General features: G+C 35.1%; 1 protein-coding gene across 2 annotated transcripts in view; it reads left to right on the forward strand.

Annotated features, from left to right (window-relative positions):
• Positions 1-13,650, forward strand: part of LOC106464968 (anoctamin-5-like) — a 122,350-nt gene that overhangs the window by 21,605 nt on the left and 87,095 nt on the right. For both annotated transcript variants that reach the window (XM_022392776.1, XM_022392777.1), the window contains exon 6: positions 1,001-1,105. In XM_022392776.1, the coding sequence (XP_022248484.1) occupies positions 1,001-1,105 (105 nt within the window). The remainder of the gene's footprint in view (positions 1-1,000; positions 1,106-13,650) is intronic.

Below are 13,650 nucleotides of genomic sequence, written 5' to 3' on the forward strand. Positions count from 1 at the left end.
TTGCCAGGAACAGTCATGATCTTTCTAGAAACTCATGACGTGTTACCAGTGTCACGTGACTTCCGCTGTTGTAACAATATATTAGAGTGAAACTAATGGTGTTGACAAGAGATAAGAAGAATAGGTTATTTCGTCAAAGAGAGTTCTAATGTAATTGAACTAGTCTCAGTGGACTTTGAGAAATAGACAGACGATTCTTGGAAATACAAAGAGAGAAAGTGGAGCAGACTATTTTAGAAATACAGGATACAATTGTGGTAACTTGATGATAAAGTAAGTGAACTATACCCGGATAGTTTGGTGATAGTAATAGAGAAAAATAGTTTGTCTTGTGAACTGAAATTCTAAGGCAATTGAATAGGCCTAAGTGGACTTTTGACAAGAAGAAGAGAACTATATAGTGTTTATGATATGCCTATGATCTCTATAACATTAATAATTTATTGTACATACATTTAACTAGTTCCAAATATATGTATTATTTTGCAAACAAGTGGAGTGAGTACTATTCATTGATTGTTTGAATTTATCGCCAACAAGTCACAAACACTTACTGTAGAAGAATCCTTAGCCCAACTCACCCATATATTTACTTACTATATATAGAAACTATAAAAAGTAAGTTTCTGACACATAACTAGTATTGGAAAGGCATCGTTGCAAAGAAAAAGAGGGAGAGGTTTTCTTTCCTTCAAAAACTACAATTAGAGAAAAGATGTTTAAGTAAGTATTGGTAAAAATAAAGGATTGATTGTTTTCTGGCATAAGAGTAAGTTTAATGTTCAGGTCAGTGGAACAGAAGAATAAATATTAATTGTTTATTGTAAAGACCAAAAAATGTTTATTGAACTTACTCTTGAAAATATAAAAGATCATGCATTTCAATATATGTGTAATAATATGTATTGTTTATGACATTTAAATGTTGCTTTAAAATAGATATTTATGAAGTGTGATGATTGATGATACTGGTTATAGATTAATTATTTTATTTATACAGAAATTGTTGTTCATAATCAGATGTTACAATCGGAAATGTCACTGAGTGGAGAAAAATTTCATGAACATATAGATGTTTCTACACCAGAGAAAAAGGTTTCAGCTGGTAAGCTGTGAAAAAAAAATCAAAGAGTTAGGTTTTTAGTAATACAATATAGTTGGTATTCTGTTTTTTTTTATGTAAGCAGATATACTTCTCTTCATATATGTGTTTTTTTTTGTGCACAACTAGTAGTACTGGAAAAACATTGTTGCAAAAAAAAAAGTTTTTTTTATTTCCTTAAAAAAATACAAGTAAAGAAAAGAATTTAGGTTGTTATCAGGGGAAAAAAGTTGATTGTTCTCTGGCATAAAAGTAAATTTAAGGTTCATTGTGATAGTGGAACAGAAAATAAATATTAATATTTTATTGTAAAGATCAAAAGATTTTCCTTCAACATACTCTTGAAAATATAAAAGTAATTACAGAAAATCGTGCATTTCAGTTTATTTTCTTAATAGTATGGACTGTTTATGACATTTAAAAAGTGTCACATATTTTTGGAGGTTATATCATTAACCCTTTTCACACGGATCACAGGTCAAAGGCCATGTCATCGCATTTGTTGAATCGCATTCAAAATATTATTGAACTACTATTCTATGAATTTATGTCAATAAGTTTGGTATCAAACCATAGATTATAATTCAAATTTTAGTATTATACATTATTTAATTTCTTAATTTAATAGTAAATATAAAAAAACAACACCTAAACATCAATTTTTGTGTGTCACATTGTATGTTGAATGCAGCACTGGTTCAAATTAGATGTTTGTGATGTCAAAATACAAAGTTTGTAGTTTTGTATGAATTAGGAACTCAAATTACTGATATTGCAAGCTAGAATATAAAATAAGAACCTTCTATCTTTTCTATTTGCTGAGATATTGCTCAGGTACTCAATCAAATACAGTGGCCCTGCTAACCTCTTTTCCATTTTTGGAAATGCTCCTTTATGTACACTTACTTCTGTCTATGACATGTGAATAACCAAACGAAAGCTCAGAATGTCTCCCTAGTGGCTTTCTCAGCCAATTACAAGTATTACAATGTCATCTTGTTCTTTCGATACAAAACTTCAAGGTGGTAAGTTGAGTGTGTAGTTTGCTTGAAATTTTATTTTTTTTAGACCCAAATACAGCTTAGTTACTAAGCTTGATAAATTATAGTGGAATTCTGTGGTGTCGGTATTGTAATTTATGATTTTGGGTTATTTCAAGTGTATATAAAAACTTTAAAAAATTATTTTGTTTCACATACAAAATTTTATAATGCTTAGCAACCTACAACAAACAGCAAACGAGTTCAAAGGTCATAACTAAAAGAGATAATTGTTTGCTTTACTTCTTTATATACTGTTCTATGTTGTAAGAAAAATAAGTTCAAGACTTAGTAATAGTAATAATGTATATAATTGATATAATGTATAATGATTGAAATGTGACTTTATTTTACAAAATACTAGTCCATTGAAACACAGCCAAGACAGGTCACTTTGTAATAATTAAAGGTCAGTTTTATATTATTGGATATGGTAACATGAGTGTACATGCACCGCATCATTGTAACTTTTGTTTTGTTAGCCAGGCATGGCTGAAAGGTCAATATAATAAAAATAATAAATATATAATGTTATGAGATATAAGCTATTTAGTCTAAACATTTGTGTATTCGTGTTATAATTTGTAGTCATTTTAGAATGAAAAAGGCATAATTTATGTTTATTTCCTAATTTTTAATGGTGGTAACAAGATCGGTCAAATCGTCCAAACCTGTACAGAGAATAGTTAGTGAAAATAACAGATAAAATATAAAGTTTTTTTTAAAGAAATGGTTGATAATTATCTGGATGTTATAAAGATTTCGTGTGTGAAATTTCAAAATTTTCTAATGCATAAAAGTATTTTTAATCTTAAAATGAAAATTACTTTGCATGTTGGATAGGCAACATGCAAAAAGAAAAAAACATTGCTTAACAAACCTTAAGACTTAACAACAAGAATCTGGTATTCTGTGTATGAAAGCCTTGTTGTGTTTGCTGATAATCTGCTAAATTTCGTGAACATACGCTTACTAATTTAAAAGTTATAGCATGAAAACTATAACAAGCACAAAGTGGTTACGAGGTCAGTCCAGGGACAGAGCCCTTTCTGTAAGAGTTAATGTTGAGCATTATTAAAGAGTAATAAAAAACAACAACATTTTATTTATAATATAATAAATTTAAATTTTATTAGAAAGCATACATCCAATTGACATTGAAGAAGCAAGCCTAAAAATATTATATATATATAGCACTTAAAAAGTATCTTATAAGATGATTTATAAAGCTTCAGCACAGCACCCTATAAAGTTGTGAAGAAAGCAATATATGTACATATAACACAGCTGAAATATCTACTTGTTTCACTCATCTATAAGTTGTATAGAATATATCTTGATTTAAATGTGTTCAAATAATTTCCATACCCTTTCTGACTAGTTAATTAGTCCCATCCATAATTATCAAATATTGCAGGGTTCGAAACATATACTAATCTTTTTACACAGGTAAAGGTTATATGCTTTAACCTTTGTTCGTAAGTGTCAAGCTAGCATGTATTCATTTTTGTGTGGACTCCTAGGAGGGTAGCCTATTTAAACAGGTGATACAGAAATCTGCAACTGGCTAGAAATAGTTAGAATTGTTTTTTGACTGGTGGTTGAAGTATGTAATCTAAGATTATGAGGTACCACACACTGGCATGTTTGACTATAAAATTGGAGTATTTCAATGCTTCTGTCTCTTTGTTTGCTAATCTTGTTTTCCATCTTTATTTTGTGTTAGGTCTCTTGTTTTCAACTCTTGATATTGCCCTTGGTCTCAATAAAAAAGACTGTAGGCATTCAGTTTAGAAGCCAGTCAGTAAGATGGAAATTATTAAAACATACACGGACTTGTGAATAAAAATTGTTTTTAGTTTGTTTTCTGTTGCTGTCCATGTTCAATTTATTCTTTTCATGACAGTCCTGAACCTTCACTTTGTTTTACCTTTAACTACCTGTGCCTGAATACAATAGACTAGTTAAAAGTAAAATGTTGGTGCTGTGAACAGGATTGTTATTGGAATTTTATTTTAAATTTACTTCTTTTTTTAGTGGACTCAAATGTAAGTTGTGCTGTCATGGAATATAATTTTCTGAGATCATATAAAACCTATAGTGGTGACAAGGAAGATATGGTGGTATTGAATACTTGATTCAAGAATGCAGCAAAATCTAGAATGAGCACTCTTCTGGATGCAGAGCTTTTACTGACCATAGTGAGAGCAGTATTCATATACTCAAGAAGAAGAAGTTGACGTGTGACTTCTTGGAAAATCCCATGTGACCATAACATTACTTAAATTGGTTGCATCCCACATGCAGGAGCAAAAAGAAGTAGAGAAACATTCTGGTGGTGGCAGTGAGTGGCCTAAATGTTTCAAGAATTACTGGAGTGGTATAAATTGGACTTGAAAGCTACTCGTTAATGATCCTAGGCATCATGAGATGCTGAATGGATCCACCACTATCACAGAGAGTAGTGAGATGTGTGCAGAACAAAGTCTGATATGTTTCATTGCAGTACTTTTGAGAAGAGCAGTTGGCACCTTGTTATGATCCAACAGATTTTGGAGGAAGTCATGAGCCTTCTTGGCCACCAAGACATACCAAAAAACTTAATCACATTTAGTAGCAGGAGTCAAAATGGGATGTAATGACACATTGTGCCAATATGATGGCATCATTGCATTGAAGAATAAGCCTGGTAATGTCACATTCATCAGGATGTGCACATTTTTAGACTTCAAGAAGAAGATGAAGGACTTCCTGGAACATCTGGGATGGATTTTGGTTGAGAAATTGGCATTCAGAGCTTGTGGTGGTGATGATAAATACATAAACCCTTTAGTTTTCAAAGAAACAGCAAAGGAGAACCTGAACCATTCCATTAACTCTCTCCACACAGGCTCAGTCAATTTGATTGACCACGTGACCTTTTTGTACTCGTATAGAGTTTTTATAGATTTGATACTACTAACTTTTGATATATCTTCATGAAATTTTGCAGTCTTTCAGTAAACATTATAAGCCTTTCACATACAAAAATTATATTTTTTATTGAATTATTCTTAATAAACTAAAAAAAAATTTGGCCTTGAATATATCGAGCATTTGTTTCGAATAGTCTGTGTGCAAAGTGATTTTTCATGTTGAGATTAAAAATATTTTTCTTCATCTCAAAAATCTCAAATTTCATTTGTGTTATCTCTAAGACCTCCTAAATACATTTCAAATGATTGTTTTCAGTAAAACTTTATATTTTATCTCTTATTTTCTCTACCCTAACTCTATAAAAGGTTGGTCAATTTGACTGATCTCATAATCACCACCTATGAACTTAAGTTACCCTTTTTTCTTTCTAGAATGACTTCAAATTGTAACATGAAACTGCATTTGTTTATCCTAAGTAGCTTTAAACTCGTAACAGTATACATCTATTTATAATTAAATTTTATTGTTTTATTACCCTTTTGATTGCCTTTTGAACCTTGTCTAACTACTATTCATGCCTTTATAAGTTGTAAATCACTTTGGGAACATGCAGCTCACGTTATGCTATTGAATTACATTACCCACGAGCTATTCTGAGCTGCTCTCATGCGTGCCTTGTGAAATATTTTTATTATTGTTGATTTTTACCTAATCTAACCTTAAGAGATCTCTATTTTTACATTTTAGTTACTTTTATAATAATAAATAAAGAATAAACATAAAAAACAAGAAATAAAGTACTTACTTTAAAGTAATTTTTATTTAATTAGATAATGCACTAAAGAATGTAGACTAATAACATGCAAAAAGCAAACAATTTCCTCTAACAATCACAATTTTTCTGGCTTTCTAACTATGCGACAAGAGCAGTTACAAATACATCCAAGCTAATTATTGTGATTCCCGTGGGAACCAAAGTTGAATTTGAAGTTAAATTGACTATTTTGTGTTCAGAACACAATGTTACACAATATGTCATTTGATAGATGAAAATGTTGACTTTCTATTGGTTATAAGTAATATGTAATTAAACGTAAGAGAGAACTATTGACAAATCCTGAAAAAGAGGATGTGACAGGTGGGTGTGGCAGGAGGGGTAGAAGCTTTCAATTTAATAGCTCTGTAAACAAACAAAATTGAAGGCTATAAAAATTATGGTTTGTCTGAGCAATGACGATTTTATAGTGAGTAATTTACATTTAATATTGTAATTTCTAGGGTGGTAGTGGATAAAATAGAGAAAATGTGTCATGTGTGTGTCACACTAGGAGAAATTCAGGATTTTTTAAAATATTGCCTTATAAAATTAAGAACTTAAAATTTATATTCTATTAAAATATGGATTATAAGCTAAAATTTTATCCTATACTAATTGGTATAACATAAACAAAAGTGGTTTAATAAAATTTTGAATGTAAGATACTAAAACCTTGTGTCATGCACAGTACAGGATACCTGGGGTGAGAGGGTTAAAGGTTTCAAGCATCTAAAAGCTTGGAGTGATACCGAGTTTAGATGGACCAACACTTGATACCCTAGAGCAGGGGTGGCCAGCCCATAGCAGGGAGGGAACCAGAATTTCACAATGTGGCTGAAGAGCCACACATACACAGAAGTAAAAATGATAATAACAATAATAATCAAGATGATAATATTGATAACTTTGACCAAGTTTGAGATGAAACTGAGGCTCCCAGTAGCACCACCTCAGTGGTTCTGGATAATACAAATGCTTTTATTTTATAAAATAATATAAATATTGTTGCTCTTACCAAAATGCTCTTATTTTATACATAATGGAACATCAATTAAACCTTTTAACTACATGTTTTCATAGATTTTCTTATACTTCTTAAGGCAAAACCTTTTACTTTAAATTACAATCATAGTGAAATATGGTTTTTAAGGAGCCATACATCAGCTTTTGAAGAGCCGTGGGTTGGCCACCCCTGTCCTAGAGCATTTAGATGAGCCATGACTGGGATATAGTTATCAATGAGGTGTACCGTGGATCAGTTTTTCATCGGGCCAACTTCAAGGATTTAAGGCATTTCCCAAGAGAACTTCCCATTTGTGTGAATGATTTGAGGAGATTACATGGAAATGTATTTCCTACCATGTTCCCTGAAGATCTCACAAGGATGCTTAGTAACAAGTTCATTGAGGGTTTACTGAGCAAACTTATGTGATGCTCACATGACTAGTAATTCCCAATAGAAAATAGGAGAATTTGTGACCATGAGGTATCGCATGACCTGCAGTAACCTTAATAATCAACAAAATCTTTACATGTGCTTGAGTATGGTAATCTTCTATCATTCATGTAAATACAGACAACACAACTCTAACAAAGAAATAAAAATCACTACTAAGTACATCAAAGTACCCTTTAATGAAGAAACAAAATTAAAACTCTTTAAAATGATATATAATACATAAAGAAAAGCCCATTAACACAAGTAATATACAAATTAACCTACTACAAGATAAAAACACAATTTTCAGTACATAATATACATTACAATACAGTGCAATCCTTTTAATTATGATTATCAGTACATAATATTCTCATCAGAATGCTCTTTAACACAGAATTCATGGAAACTCCTTTAACAGTGAATTGAAAAATAACATATGATACAAACCTTTAATACAGCAGAATTAAACAGACTCTATATCATTAACACAGATCAAATGCAATATTTTACAAAACAAAGAGAAAAGCAAAACCCTTAACAACAGTACACAATTTTTTAAAACATAGACTAATTAAAATATAAAATTAGTCCCTTAATGATAGAGAAAAATACACAGTTTAACTTGGGCCAGTTGAATAGAACATGGGAAAACACAACAGAACACAATAATTCTTTCACATTATTCACAATATACGATAACTTGAAAACATGAAATTGAGTCCTTCAGTAATGATCTCAACACAATATCAATTTTAAAATGCAAAAGTAACATTCAAAAAATAAAAAAACTAATACTTAGGAGACAAAATCAAGATGAAAACACATTACAGTTGTTAACAAAAATATACATACAAAGAGATTAATTTGATTTGACATTTATAATGAATAACAAAACCTAAAAGTCTGAGACAGTACCACACTTCTGTACACAATTATTTTCCCCACACTTCTGCCTTAGAGATTTGCATGCTACCAATCTTTAGTAAACTCCCACCTAATCTCACAAGATTTCTCGTGAATTGCATAATGATGATGTCATTATGCAGCAAAATCTCTCTACCAGTAGTAGGGCAACACACCTCCATTTGCAACAGCTCCAATGCATTTGCACTCTAGAACATCATTATTTTCCCTGGTATTGAACACTTCAGACATGTTTCTGATTCTTCTACTTACCATAGTTTAAGGAATTTAATTTTTCCATTTCTTTCTTTATTATCTACTCACATGTTAATGTGGCACCTACTACTACTTGTGTGAGTGAAGAATATCTTCACACAGATTGTGTATCAACTATGGCTTCTGGGGGCACATTGACTGAAGATGATATGATGACCATTGGGTAGTGGATTCCCTTATGCAGTCAGGACCTACAGCTCCCATTCCTTCTTCATGCATACCTGGGGAGGACAAAATTGATCTTATGTTTCTTCCTTCTGGTTTCGCATTGGGAACTTCTCTCCCTGTTGAGGAAAAATCCTCAAACTTCCTTGCATTATAAGGACTTGATATCACAGGTATGTACCATTCTTTCTACTGTGTCCTATGACTCTTCTCATCCCCTACTTGATAATCCTAATCCTAGTGACCTTTCTGATTGTCCACCTTTTCCTCACATTAGTGTTCATGCTGATTTATTTCTTGACCAACTACATTTCTGCAACATCATGCCTTGTTTTCCTCATTTATCCGATTCTTTTATTATGATTTACAGTCATTCTAATTATCCCTTTCTTTGTTCCTAGAATTTGGAATCTCTCTTGCCAATACCCAATACTCTCGTCTTTGCCTGATCCTTCTTACCTTACTTTTTTACCTTTCTTCTCTACATCTCATGTCTGAGGTGTGGCACCGTGCCCTTGATGATTTTTCAGGCAATTCTCATTCCCTTCTCTACTATGTCCCATTCCACTTCTTCTGCCCTTTTCCTGCTCAATTGGCTCCTCTGTTGTTGGGAGTTGTTCAGTAGGGGTACTCTCCACTAGGTTCACCTACCTCCTTCCTTTCTATGAGACCTTTGCCTAGACCCAGGTCCTTACCCTGACTTTTTTGGGGGTATTCCTGATTCCCTTGAATCATGGGCAAAGGCTACCTATCATCTATCCATGTTTTCCTCTTTAGTTTTCTGTGTTGTCTCAATCTTCTGCTGCTGACTTTTGATTTCCACTTCCTGACCTTCCTCTTTTACCCATCAGACTTCTAGCCTGCAACAGACCTGCATGTTTGTCGAGGTTTACACACATGTGGCTACACTTTCCTCTGACAGATGATTTACTCAAGTTCTTACCTACAACGTTTCTCTCCATATCTTTTCCTCTCAGTCCTCATCCTTTCCTCTTCCATCTGACCCCATTTATCCTCGACATCTTGAAGAGATGGTGTCAGATTTGTTGGACATAGGGTTTTTACTCTCGTCTCTTTGTGGTCCTTCAAAAGATTGGTTACTGGTCATAAATTATTAATCTTTCCTCCCTCATTCACTTCCTGGTCATCCTATATTTTCATATGGAAAGTTTCTTTTTTCCTCTGCTGGTCCTTTTCATCCAGGTTGTGGGTAACCAAGGTTGACGTTTCAGATGCATTTCTCCATATCTCGATTGCTGTGTTCTCAACATTTCCCTAGCTTTCTCCATCAGGATTGTATCTTCCAGTTTTTAGCTCTTCTGTTCTGCATAATGTCCCTTATGTGTTCAACCACATTCTCAGGGCCTTTGCTTGCCATCTGCACAAACTAGGACTGCATTTCCATTGCTACATGAACAATTGGTTTCTTCTGTTCCACTCCTTGGAGATGTCTTCTTTTCATACCTCCCTTCTTCTGTGGGAAGCTGCCTATCTTGGGTCGCTTGGCAAAATTTCCAGATCTTTCCTTACTCTTTCTCAGCTGTGCTCAACTTTCTATCATTTACCAGCAATCTCTGGAACTACTGATCACCAAGCTGATCTTATTCATACTAAATGAGAGACTATATTACATTTGGAGACCATATTATTGGGTCATTCTCATATGTACCTCTTTCAGTAGTCCTTGCGTGACTAGTGGAACCACTCATAGTATTCATTAGCTTCAATGCTTCATCTGTCTTCTACTCTTCTCAAGAATCAGTATTGGTGGCTAGACTGATCCATTACCACTGTTACTGTTCCATTACCTCCATCCAGATTGGTCCTGCATCTCTTCATCAATGCTTCTCTCTCTGGTTGGAGAGTACTTCTGAATAACAATCTCACTTTGGGCACAGTAACTTAGGGTGAGTGCTCTCTTTATATCAACACCTTAGAACTTTTGGCAGTCCATCAACATGCACCCATTTTTTGTCCTTCCTAATGGATCATTTATGTAAGATCCATTCAGACAACTCCACATTTGTTTCTTATATGAGCCATCAAGAGGGTACCCAATCCAAGACCCTTTGATTTAAAACCCTGGACCACATCAGTTGAGCCAGTTTTTAATGGGTTCATCTTATTGCCTGTCATGTGCCGGGAACCATGAACTTTGTTGTGGATCACCTCGTTTGGCAGAACTGTGTTCTGTCCACAGAATGGTCTCTTCACCCTCAAATTTTCTGTTGTGTGTTTTCTCTATTGGAGACTCTACTCATTGATACCTTGCCATCCCTCTTAACTCCAAATTTACTCACTTCTGGTCTCCTGCTTTCCATCCCTCAGTCCTAGCAGTCGATGCTTTTAAGTAGAACTGGTCTCATCTTTTCCTCTATGCCTATACACCTCACTGACTTTTACCTCACATGATTGCCTTGATTTGCAACCCTTCTTGTCACATCCTCTTTGTAGTGCCTCTTTGGCTGGCTACTCTGCCTACGATACCCTTTCTCTTGCTTCAACCTAACACATCACTGTTTCATCAAGGGATCTTCTCCCTTCACCTTCACATTTGAGATTTGTCCACTCCATCGCCCATAGAGCCAGACTCTTCACTCATTTAGTCTTTCGCCTGTCACCCATCAACTTTCTCCATCTACCATCATAAGTTGCATGTCGTTTTTCATTAGTCCATCCAACATCACCATTCCCCTGACTGTCCTACATTCAGCCATCTCTCTACTTCCTCTATCTGACTGACTGACCATGGATTATGTATCTCCACCATTGCTGGTTATTGGGTGACATTGTCCACAACATTTCTCCTTTCTCAATACCTCAGAGTATTTTATTCTCTGGTTCTCTCCGTCTTGTTCCAATCCTTCCTTCTCCATAGATGTCCTTGCCCCTCTCCCATGTCTGACTGGAACCTTTTGAGTTCTTGGCATCTTGCACATTATACCACCCCTCTCTCAAGACCTATTTCTTCTTACTTCTCACTTGTGGTGCTGTTGTTTTGATATTTACATTATCGATTCTTCCCATACTCTCTTTCATTGTTCTTACATTCTTTTCTATCCTGACCAGTCCTCCCTCCCTAAGACTTTAGCCACTTAGGAAGGTGACGGCTCTTTTCCAATTTTACCTATCTCTCTTCCTTCTACTAATAACCCACCTCTATGATCGATCAGACCTGGACAGACTATTGTGTCATGTTGGCTCATTTGTTGCTACTTATGTCATACTTCACTCTTTCAAGACTCTCATTACTGACTCTTCATTTTCTGGGATTTTTTCTTCCTTCAGGGACATCTCTCCTTTTACTCTTACAGTTTGGGTCCATCAGCTTCTACATTTGATCTACTTCTTACTGAGGATTGATGCTCATATACTGTTTCAAATCTCATTTTCTCTGATTCATCACCTCACTCTTTCCCTTGCTCCTCAATTCAGATGACTGGTGGACAAGATCCTTCAGATGGGCATATGGACTACCCTACACACTTCCGTCTTCCACTGTTTTCACCATCTGGCTGGCTCATCATTTGAAGGTTACTACCTGTCTCTGATTGCCATTTTACAGCCTATCTGCCATCTATAAACAGGTGATTATGTTTCCTATTTCTTTTACAGTCTTCCTTTGTTTATAGGGTCCTGCCAGGTGATTGGTAGTATTTCTCAGGGTATACATATTTTCCAAAATCTGCATTGAGCCATGATAATGGAAAATGCTAATATCATCTGCCTTGGCTCCTTATATGCCTATTGAATGATGAGGCATTTCACGAGACCACTTGAGATATCCTTGTGCTAAATCTGTATACCTACCTTTTCTTGTCTTGTCCAAACCATAAGTATTCCACAGATTATCCTGGAAAAAGCCAGCACCAAGGAGTGTTCTGCCTGCTTCTTAGGTTTGCTTTTACTGTCTTTTAAAAATATGGTTTTTTGGTCACCCATTGCACTGTCTCCAGCAAAGGACCTTTGGGGATCCAGGCATTTTCTCTGGGTTTTCCCACCATACCCCCCCCCCCTTCTCATTGAGTAGAGCATGGAAGACCCTTGCCACATACTAGTTTATAGCCACTTGGGTGGTGGACTATGGCAAAACCTCACCTATTAGACTTGAATGCTGGGGGGATATAAATTTCAGTATCAATATAGTGAGAAGTGCATACAACACATGCCCACTTGTGGCCTGAGGCTGTTCAGTTGAGTTGAGGTGAGCACACACAATGATGCTGTGCCCTCCACCTGCAACCAGAGTCTGTTCAGTTGAGTTGAGGCAAGTAAATGATATGATACTGTGCCCTGTTTCTGCAGCCTGTGACTTTCCAGTGCAGTTGAGGTGAGCATGCACCACTATCCTTTGCCCTCCTTCTGCAGTTGTTTCTGTTCAGTAGATCACACTATACACCTGTGTCCTCCTACTCATGTGGATGTCATCTTTTAATTTGAGTCGAAGTGTGTATACATTATACTACAATCTATGATATGACTACTGTGTCTTCTTTCAACATTTGGTGTTGGTCTAATACAGTGACAGAGGAGCTGTGGTGAGCACAAAATGTGCAATCTGAATGCATCCCAACCATGCTATACATATTGGCTTTCCATCCCCTTGTGTGCAGGTACTCAAACAGCCAATTTCCTATTCTGCCCATCCCTCTGACACATGGGGCTCATTTTCCTCTTTCTCCCTTTCTTCCTGGATGAAGAATATGTCCTAGATGAGATGAGATGTGGTCTCCCAAAGGTGTGCCCCTATGAAGCCCCTGCTATCAGGTGTCACACTCCTTGGGCCTTTTTTAGGAAACTTTCTGAAGAGAGCTCATCTAGGTAAATTTTTGCATTGACCATCCACCATTTTAATGTGGGATTCTAGTTTAAGAGGTGTGGTATTGTCTTGGAAGATAACATTTTCCTTACCTGAAAATGTGTTTCCAATAGATATTCACCTCCTTACACACATTCCCATCTGCCTTCCCCACTTCTAGTGCACCTTTGT

The sequence above is a fragment of the Limulus polyphemus genome, unplaced genomic scaffold (assembly GCF_000517525.1).
Source record: "Limulus polyphemus unplaced genomic scaffold, Limulus_polyphemus-2.1.2 Scaffold1797, whole genome shotgun sequence".
Lineage (NCBI taxonomy): Eukaryota > Metazoa > Arthropoda > Merostomata > Xiphosura > Limulidae > Limulus > Limulus polyphemus.